Here is a 26,892-nt window from a genome sequence, read left to right on the forward strand (position 1 = left end):
CTCAGTAATGAAATAACAAACAATCCAGTTAAAAAATGGGCAGAAGATCTGAATAGATTTTGTCCAAAGAAGACTTACAGATTGTCAACAGGTACACAAAAAGATGCTTAATATCATTAATCATCTAGGAAATGCAAATCAAACCACAATAAGATGTATCTCATACCTATTAGAATGGTTATTATCAAAAAGACAAAAAATAACAAGTGTTGGTGAGGATGTGGAGAAAACAGAACCCTCATGCATTGCCATGGGAATATAAATTGGTGCAGCCACTAGAAAAAACAGTATGGATGTTCCCCCCCAAATTAAAAACAGAACTGCCATATAATCCAGCAAGTCCACTCCTGGGTATTTATCTGAAGAAAATGAAAACAATAATTTGAAAAGATATATGCATTTCCATGTTCATTGCTACATTATTTTCAATAGCAAGGAGATGTAATATCTAAGTCCACTGATGGATGAATGGATAAAGAAATTACGGCATGCAATGGAATATTATTCAGTCATAAAAACAAATGAAATTTTGCCATTTCTGACAACATGGATGGATCTCAAGGGTATCACCTGAGTGAAATAAGTCAGAGGCAGATAAACACTATATGATCTCTTTTATATGTAGAATCTAAAACAAAACAAAAAAACCTAAGTTCATAGATACAGAGAATAGATTGGTGGTTATTAGAGCTGGGGGAGGGCTGGAGAGAAAAAAATTGGGGTTTGGTTATAATTAAAAGCTAAAGCCAGGGGGTACAAGTTTCTAACAGTAACTTCTAATATATCATTACACAGAAGTATGAAAGGTTAGCAATATTAAAAAAATATTTTCTAGACATTAACATTATATACATTAATTCATGTTACATATTTATACTTCTGGTTAATCTATAACTGGATGCCATAAAATTAAATTATTTGGCAAAATTCTCATAGGACAGTCTACATTAACTATAATGGCATTTAAAAAATATTTTTTTATTTATTTTAGAGAGACAGTGAGTGAGAGAGCATGCAGGGAGGTGAGGGAGAGAACATCCTAAAGCAGACTCCCTGCTGAGTGTGGAGACTGACACAGGGCTCAATCCCAGGACCCTGAGATCATGACCTGAACCAAAATCAAGAGTTGGACGCTTAACCAAGTCACCCAGGCACCCCTAAAATGACTTATTTCAATAAAATGTTAAACCTCAGCATCATAATATTTATATATTCATTTGCTGAAGAAAATAGTATTTGCTTACTGACTGTTTGAAGGAGATAACTGTGTTTCATAATATTAAAATCATTAGGACTTCAGTAATTTTGTAATTAACACAACCAGTATAAAACCACATATAACCCTTTGACATTAAGAAAATCTACCTATTTTCTTTTTTTTTAAAGTTTTTATATACATTTGTTAATAGGGTAATATAACACCCAGTGCTCATTACAATAAGTACACTCCTTTTTAAAAAAAATTATTTGGGGATCCCTGGGTGGCTCAGTGGTTTGGCGCCTGCCGTTGGCCCAGGGTGCGATTCTGGAGTCCCGGGATCCAGTCCTGCGTCGGGCTCCCGGTATGGAGCCTGCTTCTCCCTCTGCCTGTGTCTCTGCCTCTCTCTCTCTCTCTCTCTCTCTCTATCATGAATAAATAAATAAATCTTAAAAAAAAAAGGTAAAAACTCTCCAGGAAGTAAATGCATTAAAAAAATTATTTATTTGAGAGAGAGAGAGAGAGAGCGAGCAATCGAGCACAAGTGGGGGTAGGGAGAAGGAGAAGCAGCTTCCCTGCTGACCAGAGATCCCGACATGGGGCTCAATCTCAGGACTCCAAGATCATGACCTGAGCTGAAGGCAGACATTTAACTAACTGAGCTACCTGGGCACTCCAACAAGTACACTCCTTAATCTTCATCACCTGTTTAACCCATTCCCCAACCATCTCCATTCTGGATCCTACATCCTCCATCAGTTTGTTCTCTATAGTTAAAAGCCTGTTTCTTGGGCGGGGGGCACCTGGTGGCTCAGTGGTTGTCTGCCTTTGGCATAGGTTGTGATCCCAGGGTCCTGGGATCAAACCCCGCATTCGGCTCCTCACAGGGAGCCTGCTTCTCCCTCTGCCTATGTCTCTGCCTCTCTCTCTGTCTCATGAATAAATAAATAAAAATCTTTTTAAAAAGAGCCTTTTTCATTTCCCTTTGTTCATTTGTTTTGTTTCTTAAATTCTACATGTGAGTGGAATAATATATTTATCTTTCTGACTTATTTCACTTAGCATAGTACAGCCTAGCTCCATCCATGTCATTACAAATGTTAAGATTTTTTTCTATGACTAATATTCTATTGCATGTATATACATTCCATACACACACACACACACACACACACACACATCTTTATCCATTCATTAGTGGATGGACACTTTAGCTATAATTTGGCTATTACTGATAATGCTATTAACGTTGGGGTGCGTGTATCCTGTTGAATTAGAGTTTTTGTATTCTTTTGGTAAATACCTAGTAGTGCATTTGCTTGATCATAGAATAGTTCTATTTTTAACTTTCTGAGGAATCTCCATACTGCTTTCCACAGCGGCTCCATCAGTTGGCATTTTCACTGACAGTGCAAGGGAGTTCCCCTTCCTATTTTCCTTTTGAATCAATGGTGACAGAAATAAAAGTGAAGTATATTTATTTTAAAAAGATTATTTATTCATTTGAGAGACAGAGAGTGCACAAACAGGAGGAGTGGCAGAGGGAGAGGGAGATGAAGGCTGCCTACTGAACAGGGAGCTCAATGTGGGGCTCTATCCCAGGACCTCAAGACCATGACCTGACCTGAAAGCAGATAATTAATCAACTGAGCCACCTAGGCACACCTCCCAAAATGAAGAATATTTAAAAACAAACACACATAATTATGTCTTTTCTCCACAACCTAACACAAAGATCTATTCCTAAGAGCAGTCAATAATACTGGAAGATAATTTTTCAGGTCTGATACAGGACATAAATCCACAAATTCAGGAAGCATAATAAATCCTAAATAGAATAAATAAAAAATGGAGCACATACATGGATAATGTTATTAAGCTACAGAAGAAAATAACAGAATGCTGGAAACCAGGGGAATAATAACTCTCAACCAAGAACTCCAGAAGCAGTTAAATTAGCATTAAAGAATGAGAATAAAAAAAAATCAAAACATATTCAAAGTAATAGTATACCAAAAGCAGGAAGGGAGGTGGTAACAATTCACCCTGAGTGGCAATACACCATCTATCAAAAATTTTGAAACAAAAAAAATAAGGCTGAATAAAAATCAGTTTGCTTTTTAAGGACAGTGGGAGGGACCAGCTTCCAGTTGTGAATGAGTAAGTCACAGGGATGAAAGCATAGGGAATATAGTCAATGGTAATGCAATAGTATTGCATGATGACAGATAGTAGCTACATTGTAGTGAGTACAGCATAGGCATAGAGAAATTGAATTGCTATGTTGTACACCTGTAACTAATGTAACATTGTGTGTTAACTATACATCAACTAAAAAAAATCAGTTTGGTTTTTAAGAACTGCAATGTCAGGGGTGCCTGGATGGCTCAGTTGGTTAAGCAGCCAATTCCTGGTTTCTGTTTAACTCATGATCTCAGGATCCTGGGATGGAGCCCTGCATCCTGCATCAGGCTTCATGCTCAGTAGGGAGTCTGCTTGAAGATTTTCTCTCCTCCCTCTGCCCCTCTCTCCATTTGTGTTCACATGCACTCTCTCTCTCAAAATAAATAAATCTTCAAAAAAAAAAAAAAAAAGAATTGCAGTATGCTTGATAAAATACTTTTGCTGCTGCAACAGACCACTCCCACCACTCTATACTTGGAATGTCACTGGTTCAGACAAAGCAAACTGAGAGAATTTCCACAAGTCTTTACTAAAGAAACTTTTAAGATTATATTTTTAAAAAGATGATAAAAGAAAAAATGTCTGAGATACAAGAAGAAAATGTGAACAAAGAAATGTATAAGCATAGACAAAACTAAGTAAACACTGACTGCATTAATAATAATGTCCAATTGAAGAGGGGTTAAAAAAACCAAATTCTCAAAAATTAAAGATAGAACTACCATATGATACAGTAATTTCACTCTTCGATACTTATCTGAAAAAATGAAAACATTTACTCAAAAAAGGTTATATGTACCCCATGTTCACTGCAGTATTATTTACAATAATCAAGATACAGAAACAACCTAAGTGCCCAATGATGGATGAATGGATAAAGAAAATGGTGTGTAAACATACACACAGAATGGAATATTATTCAGTCATAAAAATGAATGGCATCTTGCCAGATACCATACCATCTCACTGATACATGGAATCTAAAACCAAAACCAAAACCAGAAACTCAAACAAATAAACAAACAAACCAACCAAGCTCACAGATTCAAAGAACAGATTGGTGGCTGCTACAGGCAGGTGGGAAAAAGTGTATGATGGGGTCAAAAGGTACAAACTTCCAGTTACAAAATCAGTAAGTCATGGGAATGTAATGTACATCATGATGACTATAGATGACTGTGTTGCATATCTGAAAGTTGTTAAAAGAGGAGATCTTAAAAGTTCTTATCATAAAAGGAAAATATTTTGTAACCATGTATGGCAATGAATGTTAACTAGATTTACTGTAGTGATTGTCTCACAATATACAAATAGTGGATTATTATGTTGTGCACCTGAAAACTAATATGCTGTATGCCAACTGGATCTCAATTTTAAAAAGAAAGAAAAAAATCTGAGGTGTATTAAATGTAAGCACGTTCCAAATTTGACTGGTAAGGACTTCCTATTGCCTTGTGAAGAAAAGAATATTTGGTACTGTGATTTCCTGTGTAAACAAAGGAGTGACTGGTTTTGTGATCTTACTATAACCCTTCATGCGGAGAGTACAGTACAAAGGAGATAACATTTGGTAATTTTCTCTAGTTCTCAGGGAGAAAAAAACACCAAAGAATTAAAGTGCTAGACCATCCATAACTCAAAAGAGAGAAAGTGTGTGTGTGTGTGGGGAGAGAGAGAGAGAGAGAGAGAGAGAGAAGAGAAGAGGCAATGACTGGGGTTCAATTATTCTAGAGATTATGATTAATTTTAGATTTTTAGTTAAATACAAATATTAAATACAGTAATACCAGAAGAAGATAATAGACTAACTTATTTTAAGTAAATAGATGGAAATACAATTAAATTAACTGAATTACAAATTCTTGTTACCTAAGTTCAACTTGCCTCTTACTATGGCCCGACAATCCTTTCTTTCATTTGCTGCTGATTCTGTCTCATTTCTTATAGTCTCAATTCCCTACCTTTTCAACCAGAGTTCCTCCTTCAATGCCTCCACGCTATAAAATAACATTCCCTACCATCTCACTAAGAAATCTGAAGTTATCTGTACAACCTCATTTGCCCTACATTAATAATATCTGCCTTGTTCCAAAAACAGAACCCCTTATCTCTCTATACTGATAGGCTAGCTTCATTTGACTCCTACAAATGTGGTTAGTTGTTTCACTCTAAAATATCTTCCTTTTAATTCTGCTACCCCTTCATAAATTAAGGCCTTGTTTCTTAGTTTCTGATTGAATTATATATCTTCCATAGTCACAAAAGATGGAAAATTTAGCTTCTGTTTTCTTCCTGTATTCCTATATTTTTTTCGAACGTGACATTGCAAGCTGGCTCAGGATAGGTATGATCATAGGAGGTCCCATAAAGCAAGCACTGGGTATAATTAATTTTCTTTACATAGCACCATGAGTAAGTGCACTTAGAATAAGTCTTTTTTATATACCTACTATTGCTTTCTTACATTTGTGAGGGTTAGAAAATTGTGACAACTTAATCTATGTTCAAGCCTGAGAGCCTCTTACCCTTTTTCAGTTTCCGGACAGCCAACATACAATGACTAGGAGAGAGATCCCATATCCTTAAGGTTTTATCATCACTTACAGTAGCACAGATAGGCAGATAAGGATGTGTGGCCAAACCCCACACCTCTCCTTCCATGTGTCCCTACAAAGAGAACACAGTTAAGTTCAATTTAACCTAAAAATACATGTATTTAGAAAAAACTACAGACAACAATTGATAATACGTAATGATAAACTAATGAATAATTGTGTAATCTAATAAAACGTTTATCTTTGGAATATAACTCAAAATACTTTTATATGTCTAGGAAGGGGATGGGACTAAATTCTAAAATTTATTTGGGACCATGGGAATAATAGTTGGGAAGAAAACTATTTGCACAAGACAGATTTCTAGATACTTTTTGCTGCTAGTTTTATGTAATATTTATTGAACATTCTGACAAATATTTGTTTTGTAAGCCTAAAAGTGATTCTTTGAAAGTTTAAAGAAACTTGACCAAAAGACAGTACAAAAACACTGGCACTTGAATGTTGAATGTCACCGTATGCGTGAAATTATATATTTCGGGGTAGTGTGAGCTTTTAATGTTAAGTCATATTAAACTCTTAAGTCAAATTAAGCAGACCCGGCACTGGCAGTGTAGCCATAACTTTCTGATGTTAGTAAAAACAAAATTGGCGACTTGAAATTAAATCATGCCAAGGTTTTGATACACTTGTCTTAAGATATTAATGATATACTTCAAAAACACTGATAAGAAGTGTCCAGATTCTCAGATGTTTGTTGCGTGAGTTTTGTTTAGTTGTTTCTTTTTTTCAATGAAGGTCTGGCACACTGCAATCCTCAAACATGTGGTTATCTTTGTTGTATTAGCATATTCAGTGACTTGTACATTCAGCGGCAGCATTTGAGCAAGTTTTATTAGTAAGCAATATTTTTAGTTAATAAAGTTTTAAAAAATCACATAAGAATGGATTTAAACTTGCTGAATGTAAAGATTGAACTTCAAGTCACTGTAGCTTTAGTAATTGCTTATTATATTAGTTTAGACGCTAGCACTGCATGTGCTGCACATATTCTGATTTTATTAAAATAAAAAGTTGAACTGCACAATCAAAAACAAAACAAAAAATACTTTTATAACAGCTTTATCTTAACAATCACAATATAATCAAGTTACTATTAAAATTAGTTTAAAACCTTAAAATTTCATTGAGTGGAGAGAGTAGGAATTGGCTGCCTTGGAAATATTAAAAATTGCCATATAGGAAGGACTTCCTGCAGGAGAAGGTAAGGAGCGCTGTAGACCTGCTCACCAGTGAAACTGATAAAGTTAACTTAAAAAAAAATTAAGGTCTTTGGAAACAATTCCAAGGAGATATGACAAACGAAACATTTACTCAAACCAGGGCAATCTCAGAGATAGATGGGAGGAGACTGCTTCAAGTCAGAATAAATCCTCAAAACACTCACCTGGGAAATGAGTGTCCCCTTTAAGGAGCCTGAATTTGATTAATCTGGGGAGCAATTTATGCTCTGGGGTAAATTTTGAAAACAGTAATCAGCCATCAATTTAATGAACTCCAGCGGCTGGGTGTGGTCAAGGAAAAAGACTATCAAAGATGAAAGAACATTTCCCAAATTATTTTATGGAGCCAGGATGAGCCTGGTACCAAAACCAGATAGTCATTACAAGTAAACTATAGACCAATTATTCCTTATATAAATTATGTGGATGGTAAACTCCTCAAAAAAATAATAGCAAACTGATTCCAACATGTACAAAAAGAATTATATACCACAACCAAGTGGGGTTTAAAAAGTGAAAACCAATTTTACACTTTTATCAATAGAATAAAATAAAAACCACATGATCATCTCTCAATAGACTAAGAAAAAGCATTTGACAAAGGACACAATCTTTCATGATAAAAATGTGCATCAAACTAGGAACAAAAGAGTAATTCCTCAATCTGATTAGGGCATCTAAGAAAAATCCACAGTTATCATTAAACTTAACAGTAAAATATTGGATGCTTCCTCCTTAAAATCAGAAACAAGACAAAGATACTCTACTTCTACATTGTACTGAAGATTCCAGGATAATTAGGCAAGAAAAAGAAGTAACAGTCATCCCTACCAGAAAAGGAATAGTAAAACTGTATCTGCAGCTGATATTCTCTTATACATAGAAAATCCTAAAAATCCACTAAAAATTATTAGAATAAATAAGGTCTATTATTTAAAAAAGATAACTGTGAGACCTGTATACTTAAAACTATAAAACTATTGAAAAAAGTTAAAGAAGATCTAAAAAAAAAAAAAAAATGGAGAGATCACATGTTCATGGATGAATACTGTTAAGAGGTGCTACTCCCCAAAATGACCCATAGAATACTGCTATACTGTTGTACATGTTTTCTTTAAGACATCTGAACGTACTTATATTGTGTACATACATTTCCACACCTTTTAAAAAAATTCTGGTGCAGTTAATAACTGTATGAATTAAACTGTAACCTGTTATTTTAATGTGTACAATATAGTGATTCAATAGTTCCATATATTACTCAGTGCTTGCCAAGATAAAGTGTACTTTTAATCCCCTTCATCTATTTCACCCATACCCCACCTACCTCCCCTCTGGTAACCATGAGTTTGTTTTCTATAGTTAAGAATATGTTTTTTGGTCTTTTTTTTCCCCTTTGTTTATTTTGTTTCTTAAACTCAACACACGTGAAATCAGATGTTATTTGTCTCTGATTGGTTTATTTTGCTTAGCACTATATTCTCTAGCTCTATCCATATTGCTATCTTGCAAATGGCAAAATTTCATTCTTTTTATTTTTATTTATTTACGATAGTCACACACACACAGAGAGAGAGGCAGAGACACAGGAAGAGAGAGAAGCAGGCTCCATGACCGGGAGCCCGACGTGGGACTCGATCCCGCGTCTCCAGAATTGCGCCCTGAGCCAAAGGCAGGCACTAAATCACTGCGCCACCCAGGGATCCCAAGATTTCATTCTTCATTAAGGCTGAATAATATTCCGTTGTGGGTGTGTGTGTATGCGTGTATACATATATATATGTGTGTGTATGTGTGTGTGTATACCTATGTATATGTATCTTTTTTATGCATTCATCTATCGATGGATACTTAGGTTGCTTCCCTAGTTTGGATACTGTAAATAATGCTGCAATAAACAGAGGGGGCATGACCCCTTCTAATCAGTGTTTTTGCATTCTTTGGGTAAATACCCTGTAGTGTGATTACTGAATCATAGGTAGTTCTAATTTTCTGAGGAACCTCCATGCTGTTTTCCAGAGTGGCTGCACCTGTTTGCATTCCCACCAACAGCGTCCGAGGGTTCCTTTTCCTCTACATGCTTGACAATTCTTGTTTCTTGAGGTTTTAATTTTAACTGTTCTGACAGGTGAGAGGTGGTATCTCATTGTGGTTTTGATTTGCATTTTCATGTATATCTCCACACTTTTAACTATTATACTTTTATCTTATTTCTAGCATTGAGTTTCTCAAAAATGTCTGGACTACTTTGGGGTATTTTTTTCTTCTAAGTGATTTTTTAAAACTCTTCCCAGAATTTTTGAAAAATCTCATTTGTATTTGGTTTATGATCATAGTGAATTTATAAGTTATTTAGATCTTTTAGGTCTTTAGTAAAACTTTATATTTTTCTTAACACTGATCTTTCATATTTTTTCCTGGTTATTGTAGTTTTCTTTGTATCATTTTTGTGTCATATTTTCTAACTGGTTATTGCTGATATATAGAAATATTGATTCTTATAAGCTGATTTTGAATCTCACTTTACAGGACTCCTTAATTCTAATAATTTTTCAGTTTATTCCCTGAATACCCAAGGTATAGGATTATAATATTTGCAAATAATGACAGTGTTATCCATTTGTTTTCAACACATACACCTTTTTTCTAGATTGGCTAAGATCTCACACACAATGTTGGACAATAATGGTGAAATATGGTATCCTTGTCTTGTTTCTGATGTTTAGGAGACAGACGGTAGATATTTGAAATCTTATGCACTATAATAAATATAAAAAAATAATAGAATGTCATTTATTGTTTTAAAACTTTTTATAATTATAAAATTTTCTGGGTTTTTGAAAAGTTCTGTGGATTCATCTGTAAAAGTGTACTTGTGCTAATATTTTCCAAGAGATCATAAACATCTTCAACACCATAATTCCATCATCTCTTTACTTCAAAGGAATATTACGTGATTGAAGTTAAAGAGTAAGACACCAAAGTTTGACAGTAAATTTAATATAAAATGTTTCATTATTTGCTTACAAATTCTCCTTGGCACATCAGGATTTTATATTAACATTAAAGCATGTGCAGTGTTCTCCTCTGTGTGTGCTCTGTGGTGTTTTAATAGAAGCGAGGTGAGGGGGAGTGGGGATGGAGAAGAAATTGTAATAAGAAAGAACATAATTCTTTTTCAGGATAAAATACAAATTCAAAATTGGTGTTACTATAGTTGCAGGAGAACAATTTTTCATTAGGGTAGATCCTACCTCATTTGCTGTGTTTTATAGTATTTATTTCTCTCCCTACTTTTCAGAAAAACAATACATATAGGTAATGTACAACTAAAAAATTAATACAACATTCCTGATAAAAATGTTAAGATCAGCTGATCCTGCTCTTTCATTTTATATTTCTACCACACAAATGTTTATATTGCTAGAGTTTTATTAACATTTCACTGACAAATGTTTTCAGCAATAAAATTTTTAGCTTACATTTATTTTTTTAAATTAGAAACTTAATAAGGAAAATGAAGTTTCATAGAAAAGCAACTGCCTTAGGTTCAACAAATATACTTCAAAGAAATAAAATTAAATGTGAAATAAATTGACTTGGTTAAATTAATTACAACTGTTTTTTCTCTTCATTGGTTTCTTGTTTTACGATAAGAAATTACTTAAAATACTGGCAATTATTCCACACGATAGCATGCATATTTATTTACTGGCATCTACTCAAACTATAATTAAGTTAGAAATTTTTGGTATATATTATCAATTATTTCCCTAATTAATTTAACATTATTTTTCACTACTGTTAACTTTTGGTTCATACGTATTAGATCAATTGTATACAAAGAGAAAAAAAATTATATTAACTTTTCATATTACCTGGACCAGAAGTGTTATTGGGCCACTTTTATCCACTTCTAGTATTTCACCATTCTTTGTGCCAACTAAAATATGACCATGTCCTAATGATATGGCACGTATAGATGGGTTATCTTCCAAGAGAAGACCTGAAATGTTAAATGGAGATGTTCTTCTAGGTATAAAGTTACTAGAGTACAAGGATGTATATATTGCCAATGATGCTATTTTGACAACGAAAATCACATCACAAGGTTGCCTTTTCCTGTATTTTAAGTATTCTAATAAATGTACTGGATTTTCCCAAATGACTCAACTTATTAATCTCAAAAGAACCACCTATATACTATAATTCTCTATTATTTCAGATCTTCGACTACTATTCTGACGACTGTTTCTTTTCCTCTTATATTTGCCTCTCTTTATTCACCTCCTTACCTTCTTAGAGCACCTACAATATTCTGGTTAGTAATTTCAATTTAATTGAACTTAAGATGGATTCATATATGTCTACTGTGTCCCAGGAAGGCTTCAAAGATGTAGCTGGTAAACCTAACAGAGCATACAATGAAGAAAACAGACACTATGTGAGGAGTATATTGAAACAGGGGCATAATGTAATGGAATTTCCCCTTTTTTAAGGGGGTGGAGAGGAGATGGAAGTGGAAGAAATTACCCTACTGAGATATGAAAAATGAGCATGGTCAGGTAATTGGGGACAGGAGGGAGGAGAAAGGGCAAATTCTAGGCAAAAGTAATAGTGTACAGAAAAGGCCTGGAGGTCAGAGAGTGTGATGTCATGCCTTAATACACTGAGAAAAAGGGTAAAAGGAAGGGCATTCAAGGATAGACAGGCAAGGTCAACAAAACGTTAATGTGAAACAAAATTCCAAGCTTGAAAACAAATTCTTGACTGGTAAATGTGATACTTATGTGGCAATTTTCCTTGAAATGTTAAAATGATTAAAATTACCATGAATAATCTTGTACTTGGTTAATATTTTACCACCTATATCACAGGAAATAGATTTTTGAAAGGATGGCAATGATTCAGGCTCTAGTTAAATGGCTTCTCCCATTAAACTCTGATGCATTTCTAGTAAAGGAAAAATTTATTTCATGTGCTCCACCCTCAGTGACCATGCATGTCAATGAGCAATTAATCTTTTATCCTACAAAGTAAATTAAATTTCAAATCACCTTTAGATCCTGGTGCCAAAGCAGCTCTTTTTATAGCATAGGTCTTGAGACATCTTTCAAAGGAGTCATCCCAAAGAGCTACTATACCATCTTTACCTCCAGTTACAAATCCCTTTGAAAGTAAAAATTTCAAGTTAATAAAAATCTAAATTAAAAAAAAATAATAACCTTCTGTTGAAAAATTCTAGAGGAAAGAACATTTATAGCTAAAAATTATAGGCTGTGAACACATTAGCATAAGAATAGTTTTTTTTTTTTTAATACATCAACATAGAACCTGCAAAAATATTTACAGTGACACTAAACATTGTATTTTGAGGACAGGACTTTAAGAAAAGGTTTGTAATCTGCAACCATAATGTAGCTCTAACATTTTCAGCATGATACATATATTTTCTTAGAGGCTTCATAATCCCATCCTTCAAAAACAGAGGATCATAATAGTAGTCACCTCATGGGAGATGGTGATAATAAAGCACCTCATGGGAGATGGTGATAATAAAGCACTTAAGCAAGTACTGGCACATCGAAAGAAATTAATAAATATTAAGTTAAACTTTTTTTTAATAGCAGACCTATTTTGCCATGTTCAGGAATTTGAAAGAGGAATAAAAGGAGGCAGAAAAGACTCTCATTCACAGATTATTACCGGGTGGCTCAGCTAAGCAGAAATGCAATATTCCTTTAGTTATGAAAACCTCTATAACCCAAGATCAAATTGTGTTTTACCTAAAAATATCCTTAGAATACTTACTTTTTCCAATGCATGCATACTAAATACTGGCCCATCATGTGCTTTAACTGTTTTCACAAGAAAGACATCTCTCCAGATACACACATCTCCTGTGGATGTTCCAGAAAAAGCCATCTCTTCCGTCCATCCATACACTGCACACATCATTGTGTCATTTTTCCCTAGGGTACCCACGTAGCCTTTTCTACCAATCAATCCTCCTCCTGGTTCATAAAAAATATCACAGAAGTACCACTTTTAAAATGTATGAAATTATAAAGTGATAAAATTTCTTTCCTACTGTAATTGTTTAAGTAGAAAGATGTGTAATAGTAAGGAGACTTAGAAAAATACAGGTCTCTCAGTCAGTGCCTTGCCTGGCTGAGACAGCCATATTCATGGAAGCTTTTAGGCCACAGATCTTTGGACAAAAATATGTACACTAAGTCGGCTTTAATCAGTCCTCGGCACTTCTGATTGTTCTTCAAAATTTTTATTATGACATATTTAAGAAAACAAATATATAAAAATTAATACAAGGAAGTATGTATATTCCCCTCTCAACCTACACAAAATTACTAAAACAACCAAAGCATGATGCCAGCCAATCCCATCTCCCTTCTTCATCCTCTACTATTCTGAATATGATGGTGATTACTTTCACATGCATTCATCTTTTTTTTTTTTTTAAGATTTTATTTATTTGTTCATGAGAGACACAGAGAGAGAGGCAGAGACATAGGCAGAGGGAGAAGCAAGCTCCCTGGGGGGAGCCTGATTCGGGATGGTGTCCCAGGAACCCAGGATCACACCATGAACTGAAGGCAGATTCTCAAACACTGAGCCACCCATGTATCCCTCATGCATCCTTTTATACATTTTACTACTTATTTGTAAAATTTTAGGCAATATGTCATATTTTTCATGTTTTAAGATTTTCTATAAATACCATCCTATATGTACATTTGACCTGAACACTGGTTTGAACTGCACACAAATTAATTTTTACACATTTTTCAATAGATACAGTACTGTAAATGTATTTTCTCTACCTTATGATTTTCTCAATATTTTCTTTGCTCTAGTTTATCATAAGATTACACTAAATAATACATATAGCTTTGACTATGTATGTCATTGGTAAGGCTTTGGGTCAACAGTGGGCTATTAGAAGTATTTGGGGAGTCAAAGTTATATGCATAAAAATTTTTTTAAAAGTTATATGCAGATTTTTGCCTGTGCAGGGGGTCAGTGCCCTAACTCCCTGTGTCACTCAAGGGTCAACTGTATTCCTTTGCAACTTGCTTTTATCACCAACAATCCATTATGTAGGTTTATGTATGTTGATTTGTACCTCTAGAATATGCATTTTCTTAATTCTATAAACATTCTATTATACGAACCTACCAGTCTATTTTCCTATTAATGAACACTTAAATTGCTTCCAAGCTTTTGCTACTGAAAACAATGCTGCTTTATTTTTTATGTATATTTTTTTATTGGAGTCCAATTTGCCAACATATAGTATAACACTCAGTGCTCATTCCATCAAGTGACCCCCTCAATGCCCGTCACCCAGTCACCCCATCCCCCTGCCCAACAATGCTGCTTTAAACAATTCTGTAAAGGTCTCTTCTATGCAAGAGCAAGAGATTCTGTAGGAATGCCTAGGAATGACCACAGAATATGTGCAAAAGGGAAAACATAGATGAGATGTAACATCTGTTACTAAGCTGTTCTACAAAGTTGATACACCAACTTAACACTCCGATTACCAGTGAAAGGAGTTCCTATTTCCCACCTTTCAGGAACACTTAGTATTGTCAGACTGGGGGATATGAAATACCAACTGAATTTTATTGACGCTTTAATGTGCCTTTCTCTGATTGTTTATGAGCTTTGTCACAGTTTCCTATCTGTATTGGCCATTCATTATCTGCTGATATCTTTGCCCATTTTTTTCCAATTGAATTCATTATTTTATTCAAGAAATGTATATGCCAGGCACTATTCAAGGCACTGGGGGTAGAGCTATGAAGAAACAAACAACAAAATTCCCTGCTCTCATGGAGCTTCCTGATGAGACAGTCAATAAATATAACAAATAAGTAAGATGTACAGTATATTAACAGATGATGACGGGTGCGCTGTAGAAAATGTGAGCATAAACAGGGGACAAGAAATGAGAGGGGTCCATTTTAAGTGGGATAGTTAAGAAAGGCCTCATTGAGAAGGTAATAGCTGAATGAAGACCTGAAGGAGGTATAAGAGCTAGCCATGCAAGAATAGGGTTCAAGGCAGAGGGATCAGCAAGAGCCTCTGGTACAGGATTGTGACAGGAACCTTCAAAGAATAGTTTTAGAGGTCAATACAGTATAGATAAGAAAATAAGGGAGGAAGAAGTAATGGGAGATGAGGCCATAGAGGTCAAAGGCAGCTTTCCAGGCTCTAGTAAGGATTTAACTTTTACTCTGCATGAGATAGGAAGTGGTTAGTGGAATAAAATCTGGCATATCACGTATTATACGTTTATTCTGATTTCTGGGTTGAGAGTAAATCAGAGAAGGGCAAGAAAGAAAAGAGATGGTATTTCAATCATCTGGGCAAATGATAAAGGTGGCATGGACCATGGTGGTAGCATGGTGAAAAAGTAGTCATATTATAAATGTATGCAGACCACTTTTTTAAAAATAAAGATTTTATTTATTTTAGAGAGAGATAGAGAGCATGAAAGGGAAGAGGGGCAGAGGAGGCAGAGGAAGAGGGAAAGAATCTTAAGCAGACTCTGTGCTGTGTGTGGAGCCTGGCACAGGACTCAATCTCACAACCCTGAGATCATGACCTGAGCTGAAATTGAGCTGGATGTTCAACCAACTGAGCCACCCAGACACCTCTGTATTTTCTTAACAAAGCAGCCAGAGTTGTTAGTGAATTTGCAAGGGTAATTACGTAGATTGGTGAGGGTGGGGGAGAACAGATTAGACTTCTTTCAAGAGAGAGGAGAAGATACATTGCAAAATGAACGTGTAAGCAACAGTCTAAAGGTATTATAGTACATATATAAGAAATTGATTAGCAACTCAAGGGTAGAGTTGAAGGAGGATTTTCATTTGGTTTTATTTATTTAAGATGGAAAAAATAAGCCCATACTTGTATGCTGAATTGAAAAAGTAAAGAAGGGAAAGGGATGATGTAGGAGAGACAGGGAAGAAGAACTGATGTTCTTGAGTAGGCAAGAAGAGAAAGTACACAAGTGAAGGGACTGGTTTTCACTAGAGCACAGTCTAACTGGAGCAGAAGAGGTAAAGTATAGGCTGTGAACCAAGCCCTACCACCACCTGTTTTTGTACAGAGCCTGCAGATTAGCACCGTGAACTACAGAGGCCATGCTTGTTTCCTTCTCTACTCTCAGAGCCTGCCTTCTTGACTTCTGGCTGCCAACTAGCAGCTGCCCAGAGGCTAAGCTAGTTGTGATCTACAAGTTGAAAACTTTGCTAATGGCAACTGCTGAGCACTAGCAGTGGAATTAGCCTAGGAGTTGCCTTAATTCTGGCTAGCTGCCCAAAGTGAGAAGGTAGGGCTCTCTAGGAGGAGAAGAACACACTAGGACCTATGTGTCACTGGGGCATGACAATGGTTCCTCCAGCCCAAACTGTCAATCCCTTTTGCGGCAGCAAGTTGATCTTGGAGACAGTGAATGTCAACACTTAATGGCAACTGGGTATAAAGCAGGGCAGGAGTTTTCACTCTTGTTCTCCAAGTACTTACATAATATTTTTGATTTGATGCCTGGGCCTGGAAGTCTAAAATATTTCCTGTGTCTCCATTTATAGGAAGTTTGCCACTGCTGGTTTAAATAATCAATTGGTTTTCTGATAGACACAGTATAACACATTCCTATTGTACCAGGTCATGTCATTGCACTCAAAAACTTTCAGTGGTTGTCTGCCCCTACCAGCCATGGAATAGAGTTCAAATTTCTCAGAGGACAGCTTAATAATTTATATGTTGGAATTCTCAAAGCCTAGATCTGAAACAGGAGGTTAGAAGCTCCTTTTTAGCCTCAGGCCTAACCCATCTTTAATTTACATAAAGCTATGCATTTAGAGGCTTAGATAGCACTTAGATTAATACAGTGATTACTTATTTCTCACTTAGTGAACTCCATGGATCAGAACCCCAAAAGTGAGGAAGGTTGAAAGACACACCAAAGTTTTAACATTTATTCTTATGGTTCAGTTTCACCTACCATATAACTAATAAAACTTAAGGAAAAAGGTTTCATTCTAAAACTATTTACTTTGTCTCTTATTTCAAAGAAATTTATAAGGGTTTTTATTTTATTTTTTTGGGGGGGGGTTATTTTCAAGACAGAAATAATAAGCATTACTCGCTTAGTATGTGTAATTCCAAATAAATAAGGTATTCTAAAATTTTGTTTAAGTATATGGGAATAAAAATGTGAAAATACTTTTTTACTTTTTCACTATGATCTAATGAGTTTGTGATAAAGTATTAAATCCAAGCGTGAAAATCAATTCATGTTCTATGTAGTTTACAATTTGAAAGTAACTTGAACCTGGGAAATGTCTTCACCAAGGCTATTGTTTTCTTATATATATTTTACTTCTTTCTATATTTGTGTATTTTAATCTGAAAGGTTTAAATGTGCTGAGACCTTAATATCAAATTGGTGGAATTTATAAGTATATTACTATTTTATTCAGAAAAGAGATTAAAAAAATTTTTTTAAATATAAACGTCTTCCACAGCTCCTAATCTATAGTTACAAATGACTAAAATAATACATTCCATTTATGTATCATTTTATAGCATATAAAGAATTCTTACAAAATTTTTCATTTTCAGTTTATACTAAAATACGTCTTTAACAGAAAAAGAAAGGAGTCTTGATTCATCTTATAAGTCCATTTTTTAAAAAATATTTTATTTATTTATTTGAGGGGGGAGGGATATCATAAGCAGGGGTGGGGAGAGGTAGGAGGAGAGGGAGAAGCAGACAAGGTGCCCCAAGTTAAATAAACCCTCTTGAAAATATGAATACTACATCAATGTGGTCAATAAATGACAATAAAATCAACCTCACATTTATTTAAAATATATCAAGATAAATGAGGATCACCTGAAAAAAAAAACCACAAAGATTTTGGATAATTTTAGACTTTCATAAAAGACAAAAAGGTAACAGAGTATTCTTATACACTCCTTGCCCATTTTCCCTAAAGTTAACATCTTAAATTACTACATACTAAAAAACCAACATGTTTGATGCATTTCTATGAACTGAACTCCAGACTTCATTTAGATCTCACCTGTTTTCCACTAATGTCTCTTTTCTGTGCCAGGATCCAAACTAGAATACTGCATTGCACTTAGCTAAAATAACTTTTTAAAGTAATAACTTCTTTCAAAGGAGTAAAAAAGAGCACTTCCTTACCTGCTCTACGCCAAAATTTCACGTGTTTAATTCCAGCTGTAATTAATTTATCAGGCACGTAGGGGTTCATCTTTACAACAAAAATCTTATCTTTACTTCCTCTGAAAAAGATACCAGAATGTTTAAACTCCAAAGATAAAGCTCTCTGGTAATAATCTTTTGCCTAATTCATACCCTATCTTGATTATTCCATTACTGAATCCTCTGCCCACTTATCTCTCAGGTTTGGGCTATGTAATCATGCATTTGTACATTTATTACTTGGTCATAATTTTAATTTAATTCTTCTCAACAGAATCTTAAAACATAGAAACAGTAAGAACTGAACCTCTTTTCAGTAGCACCTACTATTGTACTGTGCATAGGGAATTGTGGCATATATCAAAGAAAAAATTTGTATAATACTTTGTTACAGCTTAATATAGTCATTCCTAACACATAGTTCCTCTTAAACTACCTTTTATTTAGCCATTGTCTATGTAGTGAAAAAAGCATTTATCTCTATTTTTAAAGTATTTCAATGTCTCACTTTAAGGAACAGGACAATAATAAAAATAATCTGACATTGTTGACTATTTCCTCTTTTAAAGCAATATTTTTATTATAAAAATAATACATGCTTGTAGAAAATTTAGCAAACTGAAAATGTGACAAAAATACATATAATCTATAGCTTTTTTGTGAGATACACGTGTATGTATCATCTGTCACTCATATATATGATTTGAGTATTTCTTTTTTTTAATTCTTTTTTGTTTAATTGGGGTTCAATTTGCCAACATATAGCATAACACCCAGTGCTCATCCCATCAGGTGCTCCCCTCAGTGTCCTTCACCTAGTCATCCCCACTCCCTGCCCACCTCCCCTTTCCACCACCTCTTGTTCGTTTCCCAGAGTTAGGGAGTCTCTCATGTTCTGTCTCCCTTTCTGATATTTCCCACTCATTTTTTCTCCTTTCCCCTTTATTTCCTTTCACTATTTTTTATATTCCCCAAATGAATGGGACCATATAATGTTTGTCCTTCTCCGAATGACTTATTTCACTTAACATAATACCCTCCAGTTCCATCCACGTCAAAGCAAATGGTGGGTATTTGTCGTTTCTACTGGCTGAGTAATATTCCATTGTGTATATAGACCACATCTTCTTTATCCATTCATCTTTCAATGGACACCGAGGCTCCTTCCACAGTTTGGCTATTGTGGACATTGCTGCTATAAACATTGGGGTGCAGGTGTCCCGGCATTTCACTGCATCTGTATCTTTGGGGTAAATTCCCAGCAGTGCAATTGCTGGGTCGTAGGGCAGATCTATTTTTAACTCTTTGAGGAACCTCCACACAGTTTTCCAGAGTGGCTGCACCAGTTCACATTCCCACCAACAGTGCAGGAGGGTTCCCCTTCCTCCACATCCTCTCCATTTGTTGTTTCCTGCCTTGTTAATTTTCCCCATTCTCACTGGTGTGAGGTGGTATCTCATTGTGGTTTTGATTTTTATTTCTCTGATGGCAAGTGATGCGGAGCATTTCCTTATGTGCTTTTTTAAAAAAATTTTTTAATTAATTAATTTATTTATGATAGTCACAGAGAGAGAGAGAGAGGTAGAGACACAGGCAGAGGGAGAAGCAGGCTCCATGCACCAGGAGCCCGATGTGGGACTTGATCCTGGACTCGACCCAGGTCTCCAGGATCGTGCCCTGGGCCAAAGGCAGACGTCAAAATGCTGCGCCACGCAGGGATCCCTCTCATGTGATTGTTAGCCATGTCTATATCTTCCTCTGTGAGATTTCTGTTCATGTCTTTTGCCCATTTCATGATTGGATTGTTTGTTTCTTTGCTGTTGAGTTTAGTAAGTTCTTAATTCTTAATACTAGCCCTTTATCTGATAGATCATTTGCAAATCTCTTTTCCCATTCTGTAGGTTGTCTTTTAGTTTTGTTGACTGTTTCTTTTGCTGTGCAAAAACTTCTTATCTTGATGAAGTCCCAACAGTTCATTTTGGCTTTTGTTTTTCTTCCCTTCGTGGATGTATCTTGCAAGAAGTTATTGTGGCCAAGTTCAAAAAGGGTGTTGCCTCCCTTTTCTCCTCTAGGATTTTGATGGAATCTGGTCTCACATTTAGATCTTTCATCCATTTTGAGTTTATCTTTGTGTATGGTGTAAGAGAATGGTCCAGTTTCATTCTTCTGCATGTGGATGTCCAATTTTCCCAGCACCATTTATTGAAGAGAATGTCTTTTTTCCAGTGGATAGTCTTTCCTCCTTTGTCGAATATTAGTTGACCATAAAGTTGAGGGTCCACTTCTGGATTCTCTATTCTGTTCCATTGATCTATGTGTCTGTTTTTGTGCCAGTACCACACTGTCTTCATGACCACGGCTTTGTAGTACAACTTGAAAACTGGCATTGTGATGCCCCCCAGCTATCGTTTTCTTTTTTAAAATTCCCCTGGCTATTCGGGGTCTTTTCTGATTCCACACAAATCTTAAAATAATTTGTTCCAACTCTCTGAAGAAAGTCCATGGTATTTTGATAGGGATTGCATTAAATGTGTAAATTGACATTTCATAATATTAATTCTTCCAATCCATGAGCATGGAATATTTTTCCATTTCTTTGTGTCTTCCTCAATTTCTTTCAGATGTATTCTACAGTTTTTAGGGTATAGATCCTTTATCTCTTTGGTTAGGTTTTTCCTAGGTATCTTATGCTTTTGGGAGTAATTGTAAATGGGATTCACTCCTTAATTTCTCTTTCTTCAGTCTCATTGTTAGTGTATAGAAATGCCACTGACTTCTGGGCATTGATTTTGTATCCTGCCACACTGCTGAATTGCTTTATGAGTTCTAGCAATCTTGGGGTGGAGTCTTTTGGGTTTTCTATGTACAGTATCATGCCATCTGCGAAGAGGGAGAGTTTGACTTCTTCTTTGCCAATTTGAATGCCTTTTATTTCTTTCTATTGCCTGATTGCTGTGGCTAGGACTTCTAGTACTATGTTGAATAGCAGTGGTGAGAGTGGACATCCCTGTCTTGTTCCTGATCTTAGGGGAAAGGCTCCCAGGGTTTCCCCATTGAGAATGATATTTGCTGTGGGCTTTTCGTAGATGGCTTTTAAGATGCTGATAAATGTTCCCTCTATCCCTACACTCTGAAGAGTTTTGATCAGGAATGGATGCTGTATTTTGTCAAATGCTTTCTCTGCATCTATTGAGAGGATCATATGGTTCTTGTTTTTTCTCTTGCTGATACGATCAATCACATTGATTGTTTTACGAGTGTTGAACCAGCCTTGCATCCCGGGGATAAATCCCACTTGGTCATGGTGAATAATCTTCTTCATGTATTGTTGGATCCTGTTGGCTAGTATCTTGTTGAGAATTTTTTCATCCATGTCCATCAGGGATATTGGTCTATAATTCTCCTTTTTGGTGGGGTCTTTGTCTGGTTTTGGAATTAAGGTGATGCTGGCCTCATAGAATGAGGTTGGAAGTATTCCATCTCTATCTTTCCGAACAGCTTTAGTAGAATAGGTATGGTTTCTTCTTTAAACGTTTGATAGAATTCCCCTGGGAAGCCATCTGGCCCTGGACTTTTGTGTCTTGGGAAGTTTTTGATGACTGCTTCAATTTCCTCCCTGGTTATTAGCCTGTTCAGGTTTTCTACTTCTTCCTGTTCCAGTTTTGGTAGTTTGTGGCTTTCCAGAAATGTATCCGTTTCTTCTAGATTGCCTAATTTATTGGTGCATAGCTGCTCATAGTACGTTTTTAAAATCGTTTGTATTTCCCTGGTGTTGGTGGTGATCTCTCCTTTCTCATTCATGATTTTATTAATTTGAGTCTTTTCTCTCTTCTTTTTAATAAGGCTGGCTAATGGTTTATCTATCTTATTAATTTTTTTAAAGAACCAACTCCTGGTTTTGTTAATCTGTTCCACAGTTCTTCTGGTCTCTATTTCATTGAGTTCTGCTCGAATCTTTATTAACTCTCTTCTTCTGCTGGGTGTAGGATCTATTTGCTGTTTTTTCTCCAGCTCCTTTAGGTGCAAGGTTAGCTTTTGTATTTGAGTTCTTTCCAGTTTTTGGATGGATGCTTGTATTGCAATATATTTCCCCCTCACGACTGCTTTTGCTGTGTCCCAAATATTTTGAATGGTTGTATCTTCATTCTCATTAGTTTCCATAAATCTTTTTAATTCTTCTCTAATTTCCTGGTTGACCCTTTCATATTTTAGCAGGATGGTCCTTAACCTCCACGTGTTTGAAATCCTTCCAAACTTCTTCTTGTGATTTAGTTCTAATTTCAAAGCATTATGGTCTGAAAATATGCAGGGGACGATCCCAATCTTTTGGTATTGGTTAAGACCTGATTTGTGACCCAGTATGTGGTCTATTCTGGAGAAAGTTCCATGTGCACTTGAGAAGAATGTATATTCAGTTGTGTTTGGATGTAAAGTTCTGTAAATATCTGTGAAATCCATCTGGTCCAGTGTATCATTTAAAGCTCTTGTTTCTTTAGAGATGTTGTGCTTAGAATACCTGTCAATTGTAGAAAGCGCTACATTCAAGTCACTTATTATCTAAGTATGTCTTAACTTTGGTTATTAATTGATTGATATACTTGGCAGCTCCCACATTTGGGGCATAAATATTGATGACTGTTAGGTCCTCTTGTTGGATAGATCCTTTAAGTATGATATAGTGTCCCTCTTCATCTCTTACTTCAGTCTTCGGGATAAACTTCAGTTTATCTCATCTAAGGATGGCTACCCCTGCTTTCTTTTGAGGTTCATTTGAATGGTACATGGTTCTCCAACCTTTTATTTTCAGGCTGTAGGTGTCCTTATGTCTAAAATGAGTCTCTTGTAGACAGCAAATAGATGGGTCTTACTTTTTTATCCAGTCTGAAACCCTGTGTCTTTTGATGGAGTCATTAAGCCCATTCACGTTCAGAGTTACTACTGAAAGATATGAATTTAGTGTCATCATGATACCTATTCAGTCCCTGTTTTTGTCGATTGTTCCCTTGGACTTCCTCTATTACAGAATCCCCCTTAGTATTTCTTGCAGAGCTGGCTTCGTGGTCACATATTCTTTCAGTTTCTATCTTAGAAGCTCTTTGTCTCTCCTTCTATTCTGAATGAAAGCCTTGCTGGATAAAGTATTCTTGGCTGCATGTTCTTCTCATTTAGGACCTGGATATATCCTGCCAGCCCTTTCTGGCCTGCCAGGTCTCTGTGGAGAAGTCTGCTGTTAATCTAATATTTCTCCCCATAAAAGTTAGAGATTTCTTGTCTCTTGCTGCTTTAAGGATCTTGTCTTTACCTCTGGAATTTGCAAGTTTCACTATTAAATGTTGAGGTATTGAGCGGTTTTTATTGATTTTAGGGGGGATCTCTCTATTTCCTGAATCTGAACGCCTGTTTCCCTCCCCAAATTAGGGAAGTTCTCAGCTATGATTTGTTCAAATACATATTCTGAACCTCTGTTCCTTTCAGCGCCCTCGGGAACCCCAATTAAATGTAGATTTTTCCTTCTGAGGCTGTCATTTATTTCCCTTAACCTATCTTCATGATCTTTTAATTGTTTTTCTCTTTTTTCCTCAGTTTCCTTCCTTGCCATCAACTTGTCTTCTATGTCACTCACTCGTTCTTCTACCTTGTTAACCCTCGTTGTTAGGACCTCTAGTTTGGATTGCATCTCATTTAGTTGATTTTTAATTTCTGCCTGATTAGATCTAAATTCTGCAGTCATGAAGTCTCTTGAATCCTTTATGCTTTTTTCTAGAGCCACCAGTAGCTTTATAATAGTGCTTCTGAATTGGCTTTCTGACATTGAATTATAATCCAAATTTTGTAACTCTGTGGGAGAGAGGACTGTTTCTGATTCTTTCTTTTGAGGTGAGTTTTTCCTTCTAGTCATTTTGTCAATGCAGAGTGGCCAAAAACAAGTTGTACTGGGAAAAGGAGAAAAAGAGAGAAGAGAAAAAAGGAAAAAAAAAAGAGAAAAGAAAAAAAAAGGGGGGGAAGCAAACAGAAAACAAAAAATAAGGGGGAGTATAGTCTGATTCTATATACTGTAAATCCCTCGTCTTCCCCTGGAACTTTCCAGTGCTGCTTGGTCAATAACTTGCTTTTCCCCTGTCCTTCTAGCTGGTCTTCTGGGGGAGGGGCCTGCTGTGCTGAATCTTAGGTGTGAGCACCTGGGGGAGCTGCCTAGCCCCCTGCCTGGTGCATGGCTCAGTGAGAGTTGTTTATCCTGTGAGGCCACTGTGAGACTCAGTGGGGGTTGTTTATCCTGTGAGGCCCCAGGAGGAACAACAACAGTGGCGGCCAGCTCTCCAGCCCTAGAGTCAGCTCCCGCAGTAACTACCACAGCTCCCAGTCTGCAGGGGCCTGGATGCTCCGGGAGTGGGGGCCGCTGATCTGCACAGCTCGGGGCCAACCAGTGCAGGAGCATCCTTGCTGTCCTGTACCCCCCGGCCTCTGCCTGTCCCGGGTGGAGTGCTGGATCTTGGGCTGTGTCCCCCAGTGCTGCAGGCTCCGGCCTGCGCTGCTGGAATCGCGCTCCCAGAGCTGCACAGTTCCCTCCGCCCGAGCAGCCTCTGAGCTGCTTCCAGCCGGGCGTGCATGATTTGAGTATTTCAATGGCTACATCATAGTTTACCATATAGCAGAATTCACCATATAGAATTCACTTTCCCTATAAATGAAGAGTTTAGATAACAGCTACTTCCAATGTTTTATTACAGTAAAAGCAGGTTCACAAGGGATAAACCTACCAAAGAATTCTTAAATTTGTCTTTTTACCATGATTATACTATTTATTCAGTGGTAATGAAGATGGCAGTAATTAAAAAAAAAGTTACATGTTTGATTTCAAAACTGTTTTAAAAAATTTTTATGTAATTTCAATATTTTGCCAATGTGGTATCAAGATTTTTCCCCACCTTGCTATTGAAAGTTTCTCTCCTTTCTTCCAGTCCCACAGCACAATAGTGTGGCTATCATCTATTCCAACTGAAGCCAAACGTTTCCCATCCGCTATAAAAATTAATCAGAGAGAGAGACTAACCAATAACATTCAGAAGATAAAAACCATTCAGTACATATCCTAAAACTAGCATCATATTTAAAATGTTATAAAATAATGTTAAATGTTAGGCATGCACATATAGCTATAAAAACAACCAGAATTTCTAAGCAGGGAAAGAATAATTCTCATACATCTAAACATTGTTGACATTTTCTTTGACCTCATTTTCCTTATTTATCCACTAAGTTAGGATGGAGGAAATGGAAAAAAGATTTTAAAGATTTTAAAATTAGAAGGAAAGATTAATAAAGAAGGAAAGATTTACTTCAATTAATTTTACTCTAAGAACTCTACTGTGATATAAGAACTCAGTGATTATGAAAATTAACTGAACGAAAAAAAATGTAGGTTACAACCCTGTATTGTCATTAATAGGAGTGTTTTTAGTGAAGGTCAATTATATTAGTTGTTGTTATTATTAAACAAGTAATAAATGTATTAGACAAATGATTGAACTAAGTCAGTCCTGCTGACAGGTGTGCACATTTATAGGCTGCAAAGGCCCAAACAACAGTTAAACATTTGCCACTCTGCCACTTTCTGCAAACCTCAATTATTTCATTATCATTACTAGTGATATTTTTCTTGTTAACTCCTTTAGTTTGCCCAAATTAATCTTATTTCTTGAGTTTTAGCAGATCCCTAAATGCATATTTATGCTTTTCCCCAATAACTGATTCTCATTTCAGTTAGAGCAGCAGAAAGCACAAATTTACTGTCTATTAAAATGAATTTCTCTATTAATGGTATTTCTCCTCTCTTCCTAATCCACAGTCTAGTTTTCATTGTAGATCTATGTGTAGTTGTTAAACTTTTTTTTTAAAGATTTTATTTATTTGAGAAAGGGAGAGAGTGCGCACATGAGTAGGGGGGAGGTAGTTGTTAAACTTTTTATAAAAGACTTTGTTTACTTATTTGAGAGAGAGAGAGAGAGAGAAAGAGAGAGAGGAGTGGGAGAGAGAGCTTGAGCATGGAACCTGATGTGGGGCTAGATCTCAGGAACCTGAGATCATGACCTGAACCTGTTAGACACTTAAACCACTCAGGTGCCCCTAAACTTTTAAAGATACAGCAAAGAGCTAAAATGGTTTAAAATTATTTTTGTAAGATAGCTTGGAATTGTCACTTCGTAGAAATGTTATAAAATAAATATTTCAGGGGCACCTGGGTGGCTTAGTGGTTGAGCACCTGCCTTTAAGTCAGGTCATGATCCTGGAGTTCTGGAATCGAGTCCTACATCAGGCTCCTTGTGGGAAGCCTGCTGCTCCCTCAGCCTATGTCTCTGCCACTAACTGTATCTCTCATCAATAAATAAATAAAATATTTTTTAA

At 35.9% G+C, this 26,892-nt stretch overlaps 1 protein-coding gene across 13 annotated transcripts in view; it reads right to left on the reverse strand.

Annotated features, from left to right (window-relative positions):
- The window catches only part of EML5 (EMAP like 5), a 183,047-nt gene that overhangs the window by 68,621 nt on the left and 87,534 nt on the right, over nucleotides 1-26,892 (reverse strand). For all 13 annotated transcript variants that reach the window (XR_013386704.1, XR_013386706.1, XR_013386707.1 and 10 more), the window contains 6 exons: nucleotides 25,416-25,509; nucleotides 18,469-18,569; nucleotides 13,032-13,234; nucleotides 12,278-12,389; nucleotides 11,099-11,226; nucleotides 5,908-6,049 (listed from right to left, as the gene is read on the reverse strand). Coding sequence is in view for 10 of the 13 variants with exons in the window: in XM_077910282.1 (XP_077766408.1) it covers nucleotides 5,908-6,049; nucleotides 11,099-11,226; nucleotides 12,278-12,389; nucleotides 13,032-13,234; nucleotides 18,469-18,569; nucleotides 25,416-25,509 (780 nt within the window). In the remaining 3 variants the exon portion in view is untranslated. The remainder of the gene's footprint in view (nucleotides 1-5,907; nucleotides 6,050-11,098; nucleotides 11,227-12,277; nucleotides 12,390-13,031; nucleotides 13,235-18,468; nucleotides 18,570-25,415; nucleotides 25,510-26,892) is intronic.

Source organism: Canis aureus, chromosome 9 (genome assembly GCF_053574225.1).
Source record: "Canis aureus isolate CA01 chromosome 9, VMU_Caureus_v.1.0, whole genome shotgun sequence".
Taxonomy (NCBI): Eukaryota; Metazoa; Chordata; class Mammalia; order Carnivora; family Canidae; genus Canis; species Canis aureus.